Raw genomic sequence first — 24,737 nt, 5'->3', positions numbered from 1 at the left:
ACAATTTTGGTATGATTTGTATTAGTTTGCAATCAGAGTCATCAAGAGCATGTGCTGAAACCAGAGAAGGGTGTCCCACGTAAGGAAGCAAGTGTTCATTCTCAGTCATCGTTTGCAGTATCTTCACAACTCATTTCCTTTTTTTTTTTCACCTAGTTGTCCGTACCGACAGCCTGAAAGGGAGAAGAGGTCGGCTGCCTTCCAAACCAAAGAGCCCCTTACAGCAAGAACCCTCTCAGCCCTCCCCACCTTCTCCTCCCATCAGTATGATGAACGCCCTCGTACGAGCTTTAACTGACTCCACGCCCAGGGAGCTTGACTATTCGAGAGTATGTCTTACTTTTCTTTGCCTCTTTGTTTTACACGTAGAAATGATTTGCAAACTGCATTTCTACTTGCCAGCTGGTTTGCTCGAATGAAATTGAATGTGAAATTTGAATGAGGGTAGAAATTCAGCCAGCCAGCCATGCCTTTTCATGGTAGATGGATGACGAGGGGAAAGGAGGTGCAGTAGAAATAAATGCTAGTAACTCTTCATTGTGAGGTTCTCAATCACAAAGTGATCTGCAATCTATTCCATGGATGAGTGAAATCAAGGATTTATGGATAAATGGAATACTCTTGCAAAAGAGCATAGTAGCTAAAACACTAGTATAGTTACAATATGATCAAATAATCTACCAAACTCAGGAGCACTACTCACATGTGCAGTATCTTAATTTCCAGGCTCAGAAGGCTAAAACCTAATAGCACTTCCCTAATAGTCACATATAAGGGCTGCAAAGTGTAACACTGGATGGACTGGGAAAATTTCTATTGAAATCAATAGGAATTTTGCTATTGTTTAAATGGGGCCAGGGTCTGGCTTTTGATACACCAGCACAAATATTTCCTCAGTAAAATTCACATTTGTAAAACAAACCTTTTTTTTTTTTTAATAATATTAACCAATTCTCATCAAAATTTTACTGGAGATGATCTGTTTCTAACAGCTTTGTTCTTTAATGTATCATAGTCACCATTCAAATATCCATGGAACGCTCTAAAAACTTTAAAGGCTGTTGTAGAGTTATTAAAAGGCAGCATTGGAAGGGATTGTTAAATACATTTTTAGGAAGCTTTATATGGGAAAATTTAAAAAAAAAAAAAGAAAAAAAAAAAAAAAGGACAGCTGAGGAAGAACAAGATCAAATTCCTTCCCCTTAATGAAACATGATTAAATCTGAGTCTGTAAAAATACAGCTGTACTCAGACAACATCGACATTGGCCATTTATCACTTGTTGCTAAGTAACATTTAATACTAAAACCCATATTTGATTCTAAATACATCAAAATTACATTATTCTGTTGGAGAATGTATGTACATATATCATTTAGCAATTTTGAGCATGCTGTAACATCTTTTCTTCAAGCTAATCTGAAAGTATACAATCGTATAATTTCCCAAACTGTTATTAAGAATCTAGCTGTTCAATAGCTGGCTGCCTGTTAAGGGGCAGAATGCATTAGCCATATTTACATGTATTTTAACTTACCAAGAATGTCTCAGGGGGTCATTCTGCAAATATGTGCGTGACAAGCTGTGTTCTTTGACAGAAATCTGCTGGGTTCCGCAGGATTATGGGCATATAATAGCCTGGGCCACGAAAGCCGTGTCTAACCTGATGTATTTATTTATAGATAGAATGTTCTTTTGCATTTACAAAAACCTGAATGAAAACTATGTAATTTTATGTGACTTTTCCCCCCCTTGTCCTGCAGTAATTCTTTCTCTTTTAATGAAAACAGCCCATAAATCTAACTGTTGAACAATTCCCTTGGACGTCGCAGGAAGCATATGAGTGACAGTAAATTAGTTTAGTCTTGGTAGCTAAAAGATTAAGTGAGATTGTCTGTTAGGGCATGTTAATATCTATGTTTTTCTTTACAATAAAATATTTAGTAGTTTGCTGTGCTCAGCAGTACTGAAAAGACAAAAAATATGCTAAAGAAATTAATAGATTCTTAGGTTTGTCATCAACCTTAGACCTATTTGGAGAAGTTAAGGGAGATCAGAAACAAATGCTGTGTAAAAAAGTGACATTAACTAAACGAAATGTGCCACAAACATACTGAAATGATAAAAGAAAACAAAATGTGCCATAAACATACTGAAATGATAGAAGAAGATCCTTTTGAAGAATAATGCTGTACCTCAACAGATTAATTTATGCCACGGTTGGTGCCTGAGCACTACAAGCGGTTAGATCTGGAAACCTGGCTTTGAAGTCAGTCCTAACGCTTCTGCAGGCACGACCTTCATGTTTAGTGTGGTCTTCATGTTTACGAGCCCTAAGGTACTCATGAGAGTTTCAGAGAGGAACGTGTACCCCTTCTGTCCAAAAAAACACACACACACACACAGACAGAAAAACCCAAACCAAAAAATAAATTACATGGGCTATGAATTTTAAACCAGAACAGATTGGAGCTGGTTCTGTTCAGAACATGGCTGCTTTCCATTTCAACGCTGGTTTTAACTTACCAGTCCACAGCAATGGTATATTTAGGTACTTGGTTTCAAAAAGCAATTACTAGGAAGAGAATTTGGTTTATGAACTCCTTAAAGGCCAAGGGCCGCAGTCTGGTCTCACACCTGTTTTACTGGTACAATTCCACAAGTTTACACTTCCAAATAAGTGATACCCTGTCCTCATTCACACAGAATGGCTTCCAACTTAAATAGAAATGTTGCCTGTTTGGAGGGAGAGTGCAGCCTTTAGGTACTAATTCCCCCTTTCCCCAGCCACAGAATTCAGCAAATATGGAGGCTTTTGGAAAAACAAGCACAGCTCCTCCTCTGTGCAGAGAGTTAATGTGAGGCTTTTGCAGACGTAGCAATTGATGAAGGTCTGGTGAAAGCAGCAGAGGGTAGGGATCGGTGCTGTCAGGCTCCCCAACATCAACCTTTCCAAATCTGTTCAGATACACCATGCTGGTTAATGTCATTTGCTGTGCATGCACACCCCGCCTTGAGTAACAGTTTAGTTTCATTTAGTTCCCAAAAGGGAGATATTAAAGCAGAGCTTTGCTTTCTGGCTTTCTCTCGATGTGCCTTCTGTTTGCAAAGGGCAGGTTAGAAACACAGGTCTGAGCCTTTCTGTAGTGTGGCCTCCTGACCAAGGGCAGGCTTACCAGCTGCTTGTTCAGAAGTTAGGTCAAATATCAGCTCTTCTCAAGGAAATAATCATGGAAAAAAACAAGAGATTTTGGTGCATAAAATAGAGCCATACATATTTTTCATAGGTACTTACACACTTATAAGTCACAGAATCACAGAAATATTCCAGTTGGAAGAGACCCTCAGGATCATCAACCATTATCCCTACTCTACAAAGTTTGCCCTTAAACCATATCCCCAAGCACCACATCGAAATTACTTTTTAAACACATGCAGGGTTGGTTACTCAACTACCTCCCTGGGCAGCCCACTCCAATGTCTGACCATTCTTGCTGAAGTCTGTTACAAGTAAGCAGTATTTTATTTCAGATGTCCTTTGTAAGTGCTAGCTCCTTGTAGTGAGCAGTGATGTATTACAGCAGATAAAAAGTATAGAATCCCATATAATTTTTTTTTAACCTTTTTTCTAGAATTGCTTTCCTGGGATAAACTATAACAATAAAGAGAGGTTATAATTTTTTTTTTAGGTGCATTTCATTTCATTAAGTGCCCCACCTATACTCTGTACTGTTGCATTCACAGTTATGTGACATGATGCAGCATTCAGCTACAATAGAAAAATGTTAAAACTTTGCCTTACTTTTGCCAGAGGAATGTTTTATAAATACTAGGAACAAATTAATACCTGGCATAATTATGCTGACTTGTGATGACTTATATTTAGAATGAACTTAGGGTAGTATCTTTTTTCTTTTCCTTTTCTTTATCATCCTCTTTGCTGCTCAAATTACCAAGGATGTATCTTGCCTTACCAGTACCTATGGTGAGATGTGAGTTTTCATCAGCCTGTTTGGATTCCCTATGTTGTAGAGTTGTAGGTCAGCCCTTGAACAGCACAGCACTGTCTTGGCTTGCTCCGTGGCTTCATTTTAGGAGGATCCAGACCATGAGCGGTCTCTGAAAAACCATACAATCTTTTCCTACCCACTAATCACCCCTGTGCCTCTTGCTGCCGTTCAGTGCCAGGAGTAGTTAGTTCATGCTGCCTGAGCATCCTGAACTGCTCCATTCAAACAGGGGATTGTACACTCCAGTGATGCAGCACACAGATTTTCCTACTGTATTTTGGCCTCTGCATGCTTCACTGTCACAGGATCCTTTGGATGAGCTGGGACAGAATTTTTGTCCACCTTAACTTGTAAGAGGGATTGCACATGTTTCACTAGCTGACTAGGGATGTGAGCTGAAGCTTACCATGAGACACTCATGCAGTTAGTGTTGGTTAAGCAGAACAGAGTCATTCAGAGCTAGCACTGGTACTCCAAAGATAGAATCATAAACTCATAGAATTGTTTTCATTGAAAAAGACATTTAAGATCATCAGTTCCAACCACTCTGCCAAGTGTGGAAGTGTCTGCGTTTAGAGATGTCTAGGATGGTTCTCTAATCAGTCACTGATTCTGATACTGTGTCCTTCATGCCTTACGTACCAGCAGCAACCAGCTCCAACTAGGACAGGCAGAGAACAAGCCACCTGCCTGAGAAGTTCTGCTTGCTGCCTCCTTTCTTTCCTGCATGCAGATGACTTTTGGGTTGCTGTTAGCAGCTTGGCTTATTGTCTGCAGCCCAAGTGGCACATGTGTCTTCCCAGGCTGCCAGCCCATTGTTACTGTTGGGGAAGGAGATGTGGGTCTTTTGGCATCTGCTTTGGCTTAGGGAGTTGCTAGGCTGATGGACTCAAGTCCTAACTGCATGTGGAAAGTTGTTGCCAAACTATGTGCACTTTGAGCCATTCACACCACCCTAACTTTTTCTTGCCTGAGTCTGAGAAAGTATGAATCCTGTCCCAGAAGTAAACCTACAGATGCCTGATGGTGAGGAGACTGTAACAGTAAATCCCAAATTACTTAGTTCTTGCTCAGAAAACCATCAGTGTTTACTAAGTATAGAATTGGACTAAGCCACAAAAGCTCCTGTTGCATTTTCTGCCAAGAGAGACAGCAGTGTCATGGGAGTGACAGGGATCCTCATGTGAGAGAGTGTGAGATAGCAAGGAGGGAGCTGTCGGAGGGTCATGAGGAAACTGAGGAAGTTGAGGCTGTCGAATGGTTGTCTGGAAGAGTTATGACCACATAAGCAGGATGATAGGTTCTCCTGAAGCTTAAATGCTTCTATTTGAAGGATAAGAGGTGTTACAGGGCAGCCGTTTCACTTTGAACCACTCTGTATTCAAATGAAGCAATGCTGCATGTGTCGGATAAAACATGATTTATCTTACATGTCTCTATCACTGTCAGAGAAAATACAGTTTGAGAGGCTTTGGAAGCATTGTATGTTTTGGACATACTGAGACAAATGTATCAATGGGAAGAGTGTTTAATTGTAGTAAGTGAAATAGTGTTCCTCTTCTAGTGTGATGCAAATTCTCCTACTCACCACGTTTCTGTTTGTGTGCTTAATAACGGCATAGAAGTGCTTGTAAAATGTGATAGGTACTATGTTTTGTTTATAAACTGTAAACTGCTTCTATACATGTGGAAATACTTTTGCAATATACATCAGAACAGCAGAACACCTGTAGGTATCCAAATAGGTGGATGTAGAACTACTTCTGTTGCCTTACCAGTTTTGCCACAGATGGAAATATTGTCGGGCAAGTAATGCCATATGTTTCACAGAATGCCCTTAAATGCACATAACCTTGCTCTCTGTGGCTTTCATTTTAGTACTGTTCCACTGATCAGGCTGCTGCAGGCACAGATGCAGAACATGTACAACAGTTCTACAATCTTCTGACTGCCTCCATTGACATAACCAGAGGCTGGGCAGAAAAAATCCCAGGATTTACTGACCTCCCAAAAGAAGATCAGACATTACTCATAGAATCAGCTTTTTTGGAGCTGTTTGTACTAAGACTCTCCATCAGGTAACTATTTATTTAATATCCCTTTTTAGCTGATCTGAAAAGTCATCCACCTAAACACTTTTTAAGGAGCAATTATGGCATTAGCTTTGAATATTGTCAGTTGTACCAAAACCCCTACAAAACATCAACAATGTCTGCATCCAAAGGATACAGTGTTTAATTTGTTTTATGCTGCAGGGAAGGAAACTGATTTAGAGAGAGAGAAGAGGTCTTGCTAATATGCTTTTTTTTTTCTCTTTGACAAACCCCATCCTTTTCCATAGTAATCAAAATTGATCCTTGGTTACTATCTGTGCAAGTTTGCTTCATTCTCAGCAGCATAAACTTTAGAAAAGCACCTTCAGTATGAAAGCTTTTACCCTTTCTTCCTTCTTTTGTGCATCCACATCCTTGTCATCTGTTTTTTTTAAGGGATGTAGAAGATCTAAGATCTTGTTCAGATTGGTTTTCTCCTTAATACCAAGTCATTTGATAGAGTGAGATGCTATTTGTCAGTCTAGCAGAGGTTAAGGCACTTTTACCAAGAACATTTTGAGAGATTGGAAAAATTCCATACCGATGATTTGAATTATGCCTTTCTTTCTTTAGGTGCAAAATGGCCTTCAAATGGGGATACTGGTAATGGGGAGGGGAAGGATAGGTGACTTTAGCTGTAATATGTCTCTTACACAAAGGTTTTCATATAGAGGAGTTTTTGATGTTATGTGTACTGGGATGCCTTGCTGCATGTATTTTTAGCTGGCTTTTTCCTTATTGATTTTTACCATGTAAAAAAGTAGATGAGACTAAGTAAATGCTGAGAGTTGCAGAGTCTTTTCTTTCTTCACTTTTTATTAGTTTTGTATTTCAAAATGCACTCACTTAGTATTCCTTTGGTTCAGACATACAGTATTTAATGTAAAATGTCTTCTCTGTTTATGCCTTTGGGCAGGACCAAAATCTTAACTAATTAGACAGTCTACACCACATGCTACAGCTAACCTCAGGCTTATAACTCTACCAAGCAAGCAATCATAGAAGCTTGTTTGTTGTGCTTCGGCCCCAAGGGAGAAGCATATTGTCAAATATGAATGCCCACATATGTCTCAGGATAATATGCCTTGGATTTTAAGTGACAGAGACTTCAATACTGGTTATGCATTTTGCTGTAAAGTAAAAGATGCAATTTTAATTTTTTCAATTGTTTTTATTTGAGGTCTGATACTGCTGAGGATAAGTTTGTATTCTGCAATGGACTTGTGCTTCATAGACTTCAGTGCCTTCGTGGATTTGGGGAGTGGCTCGACTCTATTAAAGACTTTTCCTTAAACTTAAAGAGCCTTAACCTTGATATCCCAGCCTTAGCAAGTTTATCAGCTCTAACTATGATCACAGGTAAGTGCTCTTTTGTTAATAGAAAGCTTCAGACTCTAGTGCTTTGCTTTAATGTAGATTTCAGCAATTGCAGTAGTTAGCTATATTCAAAGTAAAGTGAGCATGACTTTTAAGCATTGCAGTGACCGTACCAAAATTAGACCATCAGATACACCTGCTCAAATGTTATCAAACTCCCTATTTGTGGTTTCATTGTTTTTCTTGGAACAGTCTCTAAAAAGCAATCCACAAAACTATTCAGAATACTTGATGCCTTCCCAGAAAAGCCTAATGAAATGACCAGAGCTTGATTTCCTGTGTCAGAATGCTAGTATCAGGGTAGCTCAAGAGCTAGAAGCCGTACAACTTGTATAGCTGACCTCCCAGCTAGACAGCTGGACCAGAAAGAGTGCTTCATGAGGGCAGGCAGACTGCTTTTGGTAGCCAAGCTACTGTAGGCTTTCCAAGTACTGCTTTTCTGAGAAAGAAAATTGGAGAATAGGAACAAAAAAGTCCTTTTCTGCAGCTGTACAAAGATTTTTGGGTGTGCAGGTGACTGTGTCAGCCCTGGAGCAAACAGCGGGAAACTCTCGTCAGAATCAGGTAAATCTGGCCAGCAGATAGCAAATGGGGGAGCACAGCCTTATAAAGCCTGCTTTTGTCATTCCTGAAACAACAAAGCTCCTTGAAATACACACTCCATACCTTGGGCTTCTTGCAACTGAAGAGGCGTGACTGAGGGAAGCAGGAAGGACTGGGAGTAAAGGTGTCTGACAACCATACAGCAGAAGCCAGAGCAGCAGTCATCTCTACTGAAAGCCTCTTACTCAGTTCAGAAAAGCAGCTAATATCTTTATACAGCTGTGTCAGTGTGAAACAGGGCTTCAGTGTGCCTTGAGATGGATCTTCCCAGGTTCACTACAAGCTCCACTGGGATGGGTATTGATTCCCTCCTGCATTTCAGATATCCACCAGTTTGGTAGCCTCATCAGTATCAGCTGCAGTCTTCATTTGAACCTAGGCTGTGATGATGTTTGAAAAACACTGAAATAAAATACTCTATCATGAATATAGAAACTATAAACTGGCCATTTGTGGGGCCCAGATTTTGGCTTCAGTGTTTATGTGGTACACTCCCTTCCTGCATTTGGGCAAAGGGTCAGTGTCTATGCCTCTTAAGAAAAGTATGGTAAATTTGTAATTAATTTCTGTTTGTTTGTGAGGTGTTTTTTTTTCCCAGCAATGGGAAAAGATTCATTAAGGTCCATATTCTAGTTTCATTTATAAAACCCTGAAGCCCAGAATAACTCATTGGAGTTGCTTTCTTCTCTATGAAAAAAATGTTCCAAATGACTAATATGTTAAAGTGAGAAAGAACATCCATAACTTCTTTCTGACTCCTACATATAAACATCCATAGACATATGCATTATAAATACATATATATGTGTGTGCTTATATATCTGTATACTTATAAATCAAGGACAGGTGCTGTCTCTCTCCCTATATATTTATATGCAGGCATATATGCTCACATGTATATAACACCTATCACTGATCAAGATTGTTTAGTGTATATTAATAGACACTTTTAACATTTTAGATAACCACAGGTAGATGGAGCATGTTCTCCATTGTCTTCCTAATAAGGATGGGAGAGGACCAACCAAGAGGATGCAGGTCGATGTGTAGGATCCCCTGCAAACTGTCTGTGTGACTGTAGTTAAAAGTGATTCTGTAGGGAAAAAAAGGGTTTTCTCCTTATAAAGCCTTTTAATGTGGTAATTCCTTGTTCAGTTAGGCAGTGTTTGGTTGCTGTGATGGTTTTGGCTGAAGTAGAGTTCATTTTCCTCACAGTACCTAGTAGGGGGCTCTGTTTTGGATTTATGATGAAGTGTTGGCAATTCGGAGATGTTTTAGTTACTTCTGAGCAGCACTTAGACTAAAGTGAATAGGCTGAGGGTGCACAAGAACCTGGGAGGGAACACAATTGGGCCAGCTGACTCAGCTGCCCAAAGGGATATTTCATACTATTGACATGCTCACCATATAAAGCTGGGGGAAGAAGAAGGAAGGGAGGGACATTTCAGGTGGTGGTTTGTCTTCCCTGCTCTTCTGGAGCTGCCTGCTGATGGGGAGCAGTGAATGAATTCCTTGTTTTGCTTTGCTTGCGTGCACAGCTTTTGCTCTACCTATTAAACTGTTTTTATCTTAACCCACAAGTTTTCACTCTTCTGATTCTCTCCTCCATTTTCACTGGGAGGGGAGTGAGGAAGAGCTGTGTGGGGCTTAGTTGCTGGCTGGGTTTAAACCATCTCTCACACAGAGAGTCGAAGCTGTCCAGTGATTGGCTCAGGTCACCCTAAGATATTTCATAGAAATAATGAATAACTGTTTAATTAATAGTGCCCCACATTGCTTCATTTCCTTGATAATAACCCTTCCAGCAGCTGGCTATGTAGTGCTGCTATTCCCAAAGTTTCTAAACAAGTGGAAGTGACTGTTGCCTTTAAGAAGGAGAGCATTTCTGTCCATAAAGGCTTGAAGGGCTTCTGTATTTGTCAAGCTTTTCTTGGTTTTCTTATCTGTATGAGACAGTGCTTAATGTAGTTTTGTGTTTATTGTTTTGTATATCTCTGCCAACTTGCTCCTAAGGACTTGCTCTTTCGTGTGATCTTGGAGTCAGTCATTGGCAAGTTGGGGGCAGATGTGACTGAGTTGGAGGGCAGAAGGGCTCTGCAGCGGGACCTTGACCGCCTGGACAGATGGGCAGAGTCCAAGGGGATGGTGTTCAATAGCTCCAAGTGCAGGGTGCTGCACTTTGGCCACAACAACCCCATGCAGAGATACAGGCTGGGGTCGGAGTGGCTGGAGAGCAGCCAGACAGAGAGGGATCTGGGGGTGCTGATTGATACCCGCCTGAACATGAGCCAGCAGTGTGCCCAGGTGGCCAAGAGAGCCAGTGGCATCGTGGCCTGCATCAGGAATGGTGTGGTCAGCAGGAGCAGGGAGGTCATTCTGCCCCTGTACTCTGCACTGGTTAGACCACACCTTGAGTACTGGGTTCAGTTCTGGGCCCCCCAGTTTAGGAGGGACATTGAGATGCTTGAGCGTGTCCAGAGAAGGGCGACGAGGCTGGTGAGAGGCCTTGAGCACAGCCCTATGAGGAGAGGCTGAGGGAGCTGGGATTGTTTAGCCTGGAGAAGAGGAGGCTCAGGGGTGACCTTATTGCTGTCTGCAACTACCTGAGGGGAGGTTGTGGCCAGGAGGAGGTTGCTCTCTTCTCTCAGGTGGCCAGCACCAGAACAAGAGGACACAGCCTCAGGCTGCACCAGGGGAAATTTAGGCTCGAGGTGAGGAGAAAGTTCTTCACTGAGAGAGTCATTGGACACTGGAATGGGCTGCCCGGGGAGGTGGTGGAGTCGCCGTCCCTGGAGCTGTTCAAGGCAGGATTGGACGTGGCACTTGGTGCCATGGTCTAGCCTTGAGCTCTGTGGTAAAGGGTTGGACTTGATGATCTGTGAGGTCTCTTCCAACCCTGATGATACTGTGATACTGTGATCTAAATGAGTTGGAAGCTCTTGTGTCTAGTGATTTATAGTCATAGGTTTCAGATCTCCAAGGGCAGCTTGCTGATTTAGAGGCTCACCCAGAAATGTGCTCACCTGAAGCTAGATGGTATTGTGTAACAATGTACCGAACCAATACAAAACAAACTTTATTGTATACAATAAACCAACTAATGTGGGGAAAAATGAAAGAGGAAAGCAGGTGATTATGGCTAAGAGAGCTCTGTGGCACAGCATACTGGTGGGCAGGGGTTTTTGGTGACATTCTTTGTGATAGTATGTTGACATTTTATATTCAGGAAAGCCTTGAGATTTGCCTCTGGTGCTTCATCTCATGAGAAGTGGCATCTTGTCTGCTCCCTTCAGTTCTGGATTAGGTGATCCTGCTCTGGCAGGGGGGTTGGACTAGATGATTCTGAAGGGGCATTGTAGCCAGGTGGGGGGTGGCCTCTTCTCCCAGGCAACCAGCAATAGAACAAGGGGACACAGTCTCAAGTTGTGCCAGGGTAGGTATAGGCTGGATATTAGGAAGAAGTTCTTCACAGAGAGAGTGATTGGCATTGGAATGGGCTGCCCAGGGAGGTGGTGGAGGCACCGTCCCTGGGGGTCTTTAAGAAAAGCCTGGATGAGGCACTTAGTGCCATGGTCTATTTGAGTGGATAGGGCTGGGTGCTAGGTTGGTCTGGATGATCTTGGAGGTCTCTTCCAACCTGGTTGATTCTATGATTCTATGATTCTGTGATTCTGAGAGTGTGACAAGCCACATGCTGGTTTTCAGATAGTTCCACTGAACGATTAAAAACACTAAAGACGAATTTTGGAAATCTGAAATCTGCTGAATATTTTAAAGCATTGTTTTGAAGTTTGGCTTAGGTTGAGCTGAGTGGTTCTAGGTGCCATTCTTTAAAGGAGTTGTTCTAGTCTCCTGTAATGGACTGTTGGAGGCAATAGGTAGATAGGAAATCCTGGTTCAGTCACTATTTGTAAGTCAGAGCAAGAGAGAAGGACCTTTTCCAGGCACACAGCATATCTGGCTATTGAGTGCCACTGTTTTTTGTGTTGAGGCCACCTGACATATTTCACAGGCTGGAGAACAGCTGCTATGTATGATGTTTTGGGGACAAGCTGGTGCTCAGAGGGGTACCCAAAGCCCAGTCTCTGGTCCTGTTCCACCAGGAGGGGAATCTGATCATGTATCTCCCATGTCCCAGATGGGTATTGATGTCATTGGGCAGCAAGATGGGAAGGAGCAGAAAAGCTCTGTTTTGTAAATCTAGTTGTTTGCTTCTAATAGCAACACTGCAAACCCAAAATGCTGGCTTGAGCAAAATTGTCTTCATTATTACACAAATTTCTCCTGTTCTTATTTGGCATTAGTCAATTTTTTGTGACTTGATGGTTCAACTGAAAAAAAAAAAGAGAAAAACAACAGCCCAGTGTTCTATAATAGTTATAGCTTGGTTTAGTACTGTACAGCATCTTAGGTAGCTTTCAAGAAATGTTTCTCCAGGTAAAAAAAAAGCTCCAGGGAATAAAGACCTGTGTGGTTTTCTTGGCTTCCTTAGTGTTCTTCACAGCCCAAAGAAAGATGTGCTCTTAGGAAACAACCTCTCTTGCATACTAGTCATTGGCAGTATTGCTGAAGGACAACAGCAAGAGAAGTCACTGCTCTCTTTCACATGTTCTCTCTCTCTTCTGCCAGATGACAGGGAGAACTAACCTTTCTTTCCCAGTGAAGGAAGGGGGAATAAATGGTAAAAGATAATGTTGGAGTCTAAAAGACATTCCACTGTTCCCAGTGTCCTAAGATATTGATGGCTGTTCACTCATTTTGGGGTGTAGTTTTGGAAATCAACTACCCAGTAACAGCCTTGGTAGTGCCAGTGCCCTTTAATTAACACTGCTGCCTTGTTTGGAGCTGCCAGGTTCCATGTCCTGTCTCAGCTACAGTCGCATGTCACAGCAGAGGACTCGTGGTTATAGGCAGGTATGACCATTTGCTCTGTTTAGTAATTTTGAAGGGAACAGTGGGAGACCTAGTGAGGATCACAAGGCTGGCTCATTCACTGCTTGCTTTCAGTAAAACTAAAGCTATGCACAACAGAAACAGGAAAATATTCTGTGATATTTGGAATCAAAAAGTCCATGTATTGGTGCTTTTCCTGCTAAGTTTATGTTTCCTGGCAATTTGCAGTATGTTGCCTAGAAGTATCACAGTATCACAGTATCACCAAGGTTGGAAGAGACCTCACAGATCAAGTCCAACCCTTTACCACAGAGCTCAAGGCTACACCATGGCACCAAGTGCCACATCCAATCCTGCCTTGAACAGCCCCAGGGATGGCGACTCCACCACCTCCCCGGGCAGCCCATTCCAGTGTCCAATGACTCTCTCAGTGAAGAACTTTCTCCTCACCTCCAGCCTAAATTTCCCCTGGTGTAGCTTGAGGCTGTGTCCTCTCGTTCTGGTGCTGGCCACCTGAGAGAAGAGAGCAACCTCCTCCTGGCCACAACCACCCCTCAGGTAGTTGTAGACAGCAATAAGGTCTCCCCTGAGCCTCCTCTTCTCCAGGCTAACCAATCCCAGCTCCCTCAGCCTCTCCTCGTAGGGCTGTGCTCAAGGCCTCTCACCAGCCTCGTCGCCCTTCTCTGGACACGCTCAAGCATCTAAAGTAAAAGCATTGTGTCGGATTGCTGCTGAATTCTGAAGTCCTGCCAGACAGGCCATGAGCCTGAAAGGGCACCCAGAAGGAAAGAAGTGGCTTTTGGTTTATTGTGGGTGGCTTGCAAACAGTTAACCTAAAACTCTGCAATGCCAAAGCACCTCTTTTATCTTTAAGGTACTCCTTTAGGATCTTCCTCTCTCTGTCTCTCTTCTCTTTTTTTACTTCCTTCAGTTGGTTAAGAAGGGCTGGGCAGAACTTCCTCCAGGGCACACCAGTGGCACTCTGAGCATCAGCTAGAAGAAAATAGTTAAGAAACGACACATGACACCCATCCCACATCCCCATGAAAGCAAGAAATTACTTCTGTCTTGTTCTTTTTCTTTGGATCACTTATTCTGTTGGGATATACATGAATATAACATGGAAAGGAAACACTGGTCATCTTAAGACAAGGTCTGCCTGTAGTTTAGCTCTACATGAATGATTTCTCTCAGTGTAGTGTGTAGCACAGATCACAAGCGCTCCTGCATAACCACTCCATGCTGGACTGGATAGTGCAGATTAGACTAGGTATTAGCTCAGCCTATTGTAGAAAATGTTTTCTTAACTTCCCAAATGAGCATTTATAATGCTCTGCTTTACAGTGTATCCAACCATGTCAAAATACAGACTCCAATGCAAATCATCTGTAGGGCACACTCTAATTTAGCCTCACATTTCTGCCTGCTCTAAGACAGTTACTGTTTTTTTGTCTCTCCCTCTCGAGTCTCTTTTCTCCTCTGCTTCTTCCTTTCTCTATCCACATCAAAATATTATTGTTTTGCCCACTTGACACTCTCAGTGGGATGCTGCTGAGTACAGAGCATTCTAGCCCTCATTCAGCCAAGCACTTTTGGCATATGTTTTATTTTAAGTGTGTTACAGACCAGCCCAGAGCCACTGTATAGATGGGGCTTATTCACACTCTTAATGCTTTGTTAGACTGGCACCAGAACACTGAAGAGTATTGTGAGGTTTCAATTAATTACGAGCTTGTGTTTATTTTCCTGCTGTTGGGGTTTCCATTCCAGTTTACAAATACAATTTTTAGCACCAGTAGTCATACCAAGAAATAGTAAAGAGTCTGGTCTGGCTAAAAAGGGTCTGGCTGATGCAGTTCCCTTCTGAACATGAATTTGTGCAACTTCCCCTACAAAAGAGAGGCTCACCTACTCTTCACCAGCAGATATCCTTCAGTCCTGTTGCCAGGATCCTCCAGAGTGGGTGCTTCATGTGCTGGGTCTACATATGAGCAGGTGGTAGACTGGAGGAGTGTAGGAGAACCAGTTATAGAAAAAAAACCCTCCAGATTGCATTGTCTGCCTTCCTCCCCACCACTTTGCTGAGGGAAATACTGTCAGCATCGAAGTGAAGTACTCATTGCTCCTTCTTCCCTCCCACCCTTTTGCTGAGGCAAGAACTCTTTCCTCCTACAGCAAACAGTGGCTTCTGTGCTAGGTTGTGATTTTCTTAAAGGAGGGAGAAAACTGTGATGTCCTGTCTGGCCATTCAGCTGGTCTGACTTCAGGCACCTTTCACAGCTGATGGAGAAACACTGGCCCCCACCAGAGGATGGTTCATCCAACTGAAATATGAATCAACTTCTAAAGCTGCCCATCCTTCTTCTGAATTGTGAAGGAGCTCAGGATGTCCGTGCTCCTAGCTTGGGCACCCCTGTGAAGTGTCTGAAGGTTAGGCAGGATGAACATGGGCCAGACTGAAGCAGGAAAAGAGACTCCTGGATTTGCTGAGTTGCAGCCTTGCTGTGTTAAGAGTGTGCTTGAGACAAGGAGAAAGCTGTAGGCAGCTGAGCCTCATGTTTATTTGAGTTACAGAAGGGGAAGAAGATTGTGAAGGGGGAAGAGAAAATTAGATAACTATATCCAAACTGAGACAATCAAGAGACCTATTTTAAGCCTGCAGTGTAAATCTGTTGCATTTCTGATTGGACTGAAACCTCAGAATGAATTAAGGCTAAACCTGACCCACTTTGGCACAGAGGGCACAGCCCAAGGGGCCTTGAGCTGCACAAGGTCTTCAAAGTACCTGCCCTCTTTGAGAGGTGTTTCTCACAAAAGCAGGAGTCTGCCCAGCCCTGGTGTGTGATCTAGCCCATGTCAGAGATTAGGGACAGAAGGGCTAGCAGAGTTGGTGATGGCTTTTCCTACTCTTTTACTTTTCTTCTGACAGCATTGTGCTGATCAGTGTAATTGTAACTCAGAATTGCACTGGGATTCCTGGGGAAAGGGGAAAGGTGTATGATAGTTGCTGTGTCTGGTCTGCTAGGATGAGCTGCTAAGTTTGCAGAGCTGTAGAGGCAAGGCTTCTGATGAATCATTTTAACAGGTTTATGGAGAGCATCTTTGCCATTAATCACCATTTTTAATGCAAAAATCAATAGTATCCTAAACCACAAGGCTGATAGTTCTATATTCACTTTATGCCTGCCTTTTATACTTGTCATTAAGAACAATGAAGTCTGAATGCAGAAACATTTACACACCTCTTCAATCAGAGAAGAATCTATCCACTTTAGCTGTCCTTATTGGGATAAATATTGGAATGGTCCTTCCTGTGTGGACAAGAACATCCTATGGGAGATGGCAAAGGTTTAGAGGGCATCAGCTTCTGCAGCAGTGTACACACGCACCACAGGTGCTTCACACATCTCCTTTCAGATTCAGTAAGGAAGACTGTGGGCCTTGTTTGGCTCAAATGAAACTGGTTCTGTGGAAAAGGCAAGAAGATGTGTTTCCTGCTATTTGAACTCTATGAAGTGTAAATATTTGACTATATTAGACCCTAGACTGCCCAAATCTACCAAAGAGAGGAGCTGTTTTTTAAAAGCTAGCTGTGTATACTAACCACCAGAGGCTGCGATGGCAGTGCCAGTTTGTGCAGTGCCCTTTACTAGGGCTTTCGCATAGATGGCTTTGACTTTTGGTAGGTCCACAAGGGATGTCTTAGGCATTGGAGAGTGAATCTCTGAGGCAACTCCACTCACGAGATATTACCATTATAGAGATCTGCAAGTGGCAAAGGCTACTGCATGGCAATTTACGCAGGAGAGCACAGCCAGGTTTATTGGAGACTACTTTAATACTGTAGCACCAGAGACTGGCTTAAGGACAGAGTATCTCTTAATTCTGAATTTCATGATTTTGTTATGTAAAGCAAGGCTACTAATATCATAATCTTTGTGTTTTGCAATGTTATGTTTCATGGCTAGCCACCAAAGACTTCATGAAACCTTCTGAACTTGTCAGTGTGAGACAAAACCTGTTTAGTTCTGTCTGGAAATGTTAACAACGTTGCTGTGTGCTCCAGAGCCGGAGATAATTTTCCACGCTCTGCAGCAAGGTACACACTTACTGAGACATTGGTTTAAAAATGTACTCTGCTAATTTGTTGTCAGGTTTTGGATCCATTCTAGTATTTCAGTTTCCTTCACTTAGTCAGAAAAATCATCTCAAAACAAATAAAAAAGATGAGAACTCTTTAAAGACTGCAGGATTAATGTCCTGCAGATTCTCTCAGTTAAAAACCCAACCTCACAGCTTTTCAAACCTGCATGAAATATTTATCTGCCAAGATTTTTAATGGCAGAATCTCCCTAAGTATTTACTCTCAGTGACCTGTATAGTTAAGGCTTACATAATTACACCATACACCATTTGCTGGAAAGGCTTTAAATATTCATTGGCTCCTTGTGTTTTAATGTAAACAAGGCACTTAGCATACCTAGGGTTTTTAATTCCTGCAAGGTGAAAAAGATGTCTGAAGCAGATGTTACCGCTTGGATGAATGTTGCTTTGAAGCAACAGGACAGATTGATGCTAGTTAAATGGTAGAGCAGCAGAGCAGCTTCTGGCCAGAGATATACATGTCTGCACTGACATCTGATTCTGATCCCAAGCTAGTATTCTTCAGGAGCTAGCTCTGCCTGAGTAAATAAAGTTGAGAAAAAAGCATAGAATGGGTGAGTATTGGTGCAAAATCAGACTTTTACACTCCTGACTGCCTTCATTGAATCCCATCTGCTTTGCTTTATTGGTTTGTCAAGAGCATCTAGCCAAAGCAGGTCTAAGAGGAGGCAGCGAGGAGTACATGCTTGAGGAGGGCACTGCTGTGCCTGCTGTAGACCTTATGCCTGCTTCTGGAAGCAAACTGTGCTCTTTCATTAGGGGACAGACAGAGAGAGTATCTGTTCATCACTTCTGGAGTAAAGGAGCAAGACTTGGGGGGCAGTGAGCACAGAATGACCTGTGGTGGGCAGGGATGGAAGTGAGGGCAGGGAAGGCAGATGACTTCAAATGCATCAAACGTGAGAACTGCCACTGTTGCCCCTCATCTGCTGCTGTCACTGGTTTTATATTTCTAGTTGATAAAAATTAATTTAACCTGCATTTTCTTAGACTGCCCCACCTGGCATAATTGTATTTCATGTATAAGTTTACTTTATTATGAAGCCAATTCTGTCTATCTATGAATTTCAAAGTCAAAGGCAAATCAAAACATGACAAAACCATTTGAGATTATTCTTGTGAATTGTTATATTAATTTAGACACTAAAACTTGATAGCAAATACAAAATTATTTCCCCATGTACCTGTGAAGAGCCTGCTTTTCACAAATCATGAATCTAACTGTTTCTACTTATGCTTTTAAAACTGTGGATGCTTTAACATTGTTGTAGTATTAAAGAAGGCTGTTTGAAGGGGGATGAACCCCAGCTTGTCTTCCTTCAAGGAATGCTGAGATTTTTGTGCTGGATAAACCAGCAGCCTTTTCACTGTAGGCACTGCTCACTCAAAGCAAAATAGTTCACTTCCAGTCTTCTTTTATCTTAGACCTTTTAAAGATGAATAAACTATAAAGCAGCAGCTGATCAAAAAAACAAAGGGTGGTAAGGTGCCTTTAGTTTCTTATTAGAGTGTCTGCAAATTCCTGGTGGAATTCTAGGCTGGGCGCTGATGGAGCTGGCTAAGGATATCGATCGCCACTTGAATTCACTGAATAAATAATGGTTGCCATAGTTATTGAGCATTCACAACTGGTGGGGAAGCACGGAAATCTCCAAAACACCTCCTGTGATAGTTTTGCTGGAAAATCACCCAATTAATTCTGTCTCATATCATGAAAATTATGTGAGATACACAGGCTGCTTGGACTCCCTGTACTAGAATTTCAGTCATAATTGAGCATCTCTGCCACCTATTTTAGCAGCTAAGGAGAAAAGGGCAGTTGCCACCTCTTGTTTTGCGTGGAGGAAAGGTTGTGACATCGTATAACCCCGACTGTTCTGAGAGATCTTATGCTTTCAGAGGATTTTTTGCTTTGAGTACCCAAGTGTGGGTATGGGTTACAGTGAAAGTAAAGGAGTTCTCTCAGTTTATGGTAGGGAGGCTGACGGTTTTTTTTTTCCCCCTCTTGCATTGCAGAACGACATGGATTAAAAGAACCAAAGAAAGTGGAAGAGCTATGCAACAAGATCACAAGCAGTTTGAAAGATCACTTAACTTTCAGTTGCCAAAACAAAGGACAACCGCTCGAGTCTGCAGAGCCGAAGGTACTGGGTGTCCTGGCCGACCTGCGTTCTCTCTGCACACTGGGACTGCAGCGCATCTTTTACCTGAAACTGGAAGATTTGGTGCCAGCCCCTTCCGTTATCGACAGGCTGTTTCTGGACACCTTACCTTTCTGAGTCAAACCCCCCTCCTGAAAGGCAAACGCCCACCAGAGCAGGCAAATGGATCGTGACTTACAGCTAACGTTTCTGCCCTCACTTAACAGAAAAGCAGCTCCGAGTCTAAAATGAAGTCTTTTCTGGCGCTTTGTCCTTACAACTCGAGGCCTGAAACTTACTGGCTTACTGGTTTGGGGTTGTGTTCTTTGTTTTTCTTTTGTGTGATTTGGGTTTTTTAAATGGCTATTATGGCACTTTTGGACAATGCTATCCCAGCAGCAGTAAAAGGTTAACATGACTGTTCTAAACCTGTTGTTTAATGCCTCATGGTGTATGAGGAGTAAAATTGTAGAAGCTGTGTTTGATAAACAAGAACAGCAAATAGTTGTTTGCCAGGGTAGTATGTGTTTTGTGAGGATACCTTTAGCATACTTCCTGCATCAAGGGCACATACATCAGCACAATCTAAAAGAAAATTCACTTTTTTAGCAAAGTACATTCAATTGAACATTTCCTACCAATCAAATATAGCAAAATGACAATGGCTGTTAGCTCCCACGTTCAAGTGCAATTTTTTTAAAGTGCTGTCTTACTAAGTCTCGTTTATTAACTAATTTATTTTACTATGACAACAAACGGAAGAAATCAAATGAGAAAATTACATGCACTAACTTACCTGACAGAGTTTTCCAAACTTGATTCCATGTAGCGTGACTTATTGACAAATGTATGTGGAAGACACAGGAGCAGCTGCGGCTCAGTTGTTCCTCAGCTAAGGAAATCCAAGCAAGTAGTGATTGGAGCACACAGGGTCAGCATCAGGGATCGTCCAGTTTTAGGCTTTTAACTAGTTAGTAAGCAGACAGAGGATGGTTTTCCAGAGCAAGCAAGTCTTGTAAAATAGTATGAATGTAAGTGCTAGGAAGGGTTTAGTGGGCTGCGTTCAAACATTCCGTGTTCGTACTCCTTTTTGTATGTTTATACTGTTTGATGCCATATTAATATGAACGGATTTGTTGCATAGTGTCTTTATTTGTATAAACGTTTGTATGCATGGTATATCGTAACGGCTTTGCCTGTATTTATTGCAACGACTGCCAGCTCCTGGGAGCCCTGTTACACAGGATCAACTAAAATGGGGTGTTCACACTGACTCAGATGCACCAGTTGGAGAACTATATACATATATATAAGGTGTATATATATATATGTATATACCTATGTTTGTGTGCGTGTGTGTGCGTGTGTGTGCGCGCGCCTGTCTTTTTCTTAACCATTTGTATATAAAATACCTGTCAAATCACAAGCAGAGTTATTTTACAGTTTATTTGCAGTGACTTCTAAGGCAGTACTGTTTAGCACTTTGATATTAAAATTTTGCTCCTGTTTTGCTAAATTCAAATAATATTTAAGGAGTTTAGTTCTAAAGAAAAGGAAAAGAAAAAAAAAACAACAAACTTTATATGCACTGTATCGAGTCAAAATTTTGTTGGTCATTTTGCTAAGGGAATTTTTGAATGTCAACCTGATGTCACTGTATTTTTTTTTTTTTTTTGTTAGCTTTAAACATTCTAGCTTTTTGTCTTTTTTTAAACTATGCTGTTTATATGGAAATTAAATTATACAATCAAACAGATGCCAAATGAATTGCCTAATTGCTGCAAAGGATAACCCAGATATCGAGTCACTGTATGGTTTTCAAATAGTAATCTGGTATTTTATCACTTACTATGTTTGGATGTGCTTTTATGAAAAAATTATTCTTATATCAAGATTTATAGTAGTGACAATAAGGAAACAGACTTCTAATCACTATAGTTAATATTTCCGGTTTACCTGCAGATAATATTTGGAGAAGTATTGCTTTTTGTATTGACTTTTAAGCTTATGTGCAAACATAATAGCATAATTAAATATCAGAGATGCTAATGTTTCTTGTAGGTTGCTGTAACGAGCCTGACCAGCAAGACAAATATATTTTGACTGAATTTGCTTTTGTATATACTGAATATATATATATAAGTGTATATATATATATATATACACACACATTCACACACATGTGCACATACAAAAACATACAGACACAAAATCCAAAAGTATGTTTACTTTTGTCTCCTTGTGTAAGACACAAGGGCCCTTGAGAAATCACTTTTATCTAGGGACAAATCCTTCCAGGTGCTGAGCACCAGCCAGAAGAGGGCTTGCAGGTGCCCCTTGCAAGTTAGCCCTTACAAAGAATTTTCAAGCGAATCAGCATAGTAAGGTGAAATCGCTTTCTTTTTTTGAGCAAGGTTTATTTATTGAGTGGAATGTGAGTGGGAGGTAGCAGGTCCAGAGCCCCATGTGAGAATTCACGTAGCTGGTGTCCTCCAGTCTTCCATAGATAGTCTTAACTGTGATACTCTCCCAAATCCCGTCATCTGTGGAATCGTCCTTCATGTCAACTTCAATACACAGACTCATCCTAGAGTACAACCAGTGACAGGTCACAGTGATAACAGAAAGAGTCGATGGAGAATAAATTATCTTACTTTTCTTAGAGCTCTCTCAGTGTGAACATGCCTTTTTCCAGGCAGAATTCAGGAATATATCAGGTGTTAAGGGAGAGTGCCTTGCTTCTATTTCAGACAACAGTGTTTCAAGAGTTTCTTCACTCCTCTAACCACAGTACTTTTTTTCTTTATCTTTTTTTTTTTCCCTCCTCCTTTTTGGTGGTGTTAACCTGTGGGTTGAAAGAAATGCTCTTGTACATATACAATGTAAATTAAAATTATTAAATTGAATAACATTTTTTCCAGAGGCCCCATGTGTGTTGAATAAGTACATTTCATGCTGTTGAAATCTGATGTGAATTTTTTATCATTTATAAAACATTAAAAAAAAAAATGTCTACTTGGGTCTTAAAAGTGGAAAAAATTGGTCAAGCATGCTTAAGGACACTGGCAATTAAATGGCTAATCTTTTGATTAAAATAGCTTTTATTACAGTAAGACCTGCAGGAACTAGTTCTGCAATCTCTTATGTATTAAGAGCTGCACCACGGTTGTCATGTGGTTGAACTACATATGGACCAGAGCAGAGACTGCTTGTCACTCACTCTGCTTTCTCCATGCCAGGAAGGGATTGTAGAGAACTCACAGATGATGGCAACCGTAAGTGAGGGAGGGGGTGGCTGTAGGGCTCATGGTTCTGCAGCATCCTTGTCCAGGTAGAAAGAGGGCAAAGCTCTCATTCCACCTCCCACTCCTTTGTGTCAGTAAATCATGGTGAGACATTGCTCCAGCAGGCACCTGCAGCACTTTCTTTAAACGTGCATCCAGTTCCTCTCCTTCCTGTGCCTCTGCTTTGCAAGAGGGATCAATTATCCCTTAGCAGGCAAAACTGGCTGCAAATGCATCTTGAGAAGCATCTGCCACTATTTCAGCTATCGCCATAAGTACTGGTGGCTCCAGCACACCTCTGCGAAAGCCTCTGCAGCAACTGCTCGGCTGGAGGTTACATCAAACGATGTGCTGCGGCAGGTGGCAGGATTGGCAGCTCCTTTGCAAATGTGACTAAAAAGGTTGCTCAATTCTTCCAGATTATTTGTTGCTTTTTTTCTACACGGTATGACCCAGGTTAGGGCAGATCCCTCCCCCGGTAAACTCACTACAACATCGATTTTTGGAAGGTCAGGAAAAATGAAATTGTATTTCTTATAGTTTAACAGGATAAGGAGAATAAGCTACTACAGAAAATGTAATAACCTTAAGGAAGATGGGGAAGGGGGTCAAGCAGTGACAAAGCAGCAAAAGCAGCAGCAGCCAAAACAGGGCTGGGGGAAGACAGCAGCAGACACAGCAGAAGCAGGAATGGGGAAGGTACAAGCTGTGCTTCCAGACATAAAGCTCTTGATGCTCCAATGAAACTATATTAACTTACCCACCATTGCCACTATATGACCTACCCCTAGAATGTTCACCTCTCCACTCGGAGCTTCCACTTGTAAGTTTCTCTGTCATTCTTTTATGTCTGAGCTAGAAATCTTGCTCCAACAGCCACACCTTCTTTTAAAATTTAAACTCTGAGTCTTAGAATCATTTATGATAATGGCAATGAATTTTGCATCACTGTCTTCTGTCAGGTAAAGCATGCCAATTGGGTGACCAACCTGCACAAAGGTCTGAACTTTCACCCTACGAGACAAAGCTTATCCTCACTAAATTCCTAAGTATCTCAACTGGTAGTTACTCACAGGACAATTAAATTGTGTTCTTAGACATTAGAACAGAAGTGTGTCCTGATAGAGATGATCTACACTTGGGTCCTATGGGTGCCTTATGTGCTTACACTCTTGAACCACATCAGGTAGCAGAGTCCTTGCAAAGAGATATGATGCCTGATAATTGTTTATGGAAGTGGAAGGTTGGGCTGAGTCAGGAATGCAATAGTGGGTTCCTCTAGTCGAGGCCATCCTCGAAGGAGAAGCTGGCACTCAGGCACCTCAAAATGAGCAGCTTTAATTAGAGGAGAGTCAAATCTCTTTCTACAGCTTTCCTATTTTTACTTTTCACGTCTAGGTTTACTTGTCCAGCATACAAAGCTAAAATTGCAGTTATGTTGCAGAGAAGAGGGGAAGAGAGAGGTTTAATTGTATAAAATGAATCACGTCTCTTGACAAAGAACTGGCAACTCCCTCTGTGGCCCCTAGGAAACACGTCTGCTGATTAATTATTTGTATTATAGCAACACCTAGAGGCCACAATAGAGATCAAGACCCCATTTTTGCTAGCTACCCTAATTAGCACCTCCAATATCCTCCCAGGAGAAGCTCCAGGCCACAAAGACAAGAAAAAGAGGAACAACACAGGAAAAACAGGAGGGCAGTGCCTTGTCCAAGGGCATACCACATAGAGCTGGGAATAAAACCTTCTGTTTTCTGACCTAAAGTCCAGTGAATGCTCTTACTTCCTTCTCCCTTTCTTTCCTTGGGCAATTTATGCTGCTACTGCACCAATCTTTATGCAAAAAAGTTAAAAGCATTGAAAAATTCAAAATAACCCACGTATTCAGACTGATCTTGTTTGCCCTGCATGTGTGAGTCTTCCATGAGACAATTTTAAACCCTGGTCAGTCACCTGTTTTGGCACTGAGCTGTGATACAAACTCAGCTGTATTTAGAAAAGAGGCATTTAGCCATTCTCTATCAAATTAATGGAACCAACCACTAGGAGTACTGCAAAATATGGATGAAACAGTAATTACCCATTGACAGAAATTAACTTTCTTAAAGTGCCAAACTACTGCTGCAGTAAGTGAAGAAATGGGGAGTCAGTTAACCATATTCTTAGCAG

The 24,737-nt window shown here is 41.6% G+C and overlaps 1 protein-coding gene across 1 annotated transcript in view; it reads left to right on the top strand.

Annotated features, from left to right (window-relative positions):
- Positions 1–22,206, top strand: part of NR4A3 (nuclear receptor subfamily 4 group A member 3) — a 31,974-nt gene extending 9,768 nt beyond the window's left edge. Inside the window, exons 5-8 of the mRNA XM_064150092.1 lie at positions 157–329; positions 5,889–6,088; positions 7,284–7,462; positions 19,157–22,206. Coding sequence (XP_064006162.1) covers positions 157–329; positions 5,889–6,088; positions 7,284–7,462; positions 19,157–19,419 — 815 coding nt within the window. The 3' untranslated portion in view covers positions 19,420–22,206. The remainder of the gene's footprint in view (positions 1–156; positions 330–5,888; positions 6,089–7,283; positions 7,463–19,156) is intronic.
- Positions 22,207–24,737: the final 2,531 nt, after the last annotated feature.

Source organism: Pogoniulus pusillus, chromosome 10, assembly GCF_015220805.1.
Source record: "Pogoniulus pusillus isolate bPogPus1 chromosome 10, bPogPus1.pri, whole genome shotgun sequence".
NCBI lineage: Eukaryota > Metazoa > Chordata > Aves > Piciformes > Lybiidae > Pogoniulus > Pogoniulus pusillus.
The sequence above is the reverse complement of the archived record's forward strand: the minus strand, read 5'-3'. Positions and strand labels throughout refer to the sequence as shown.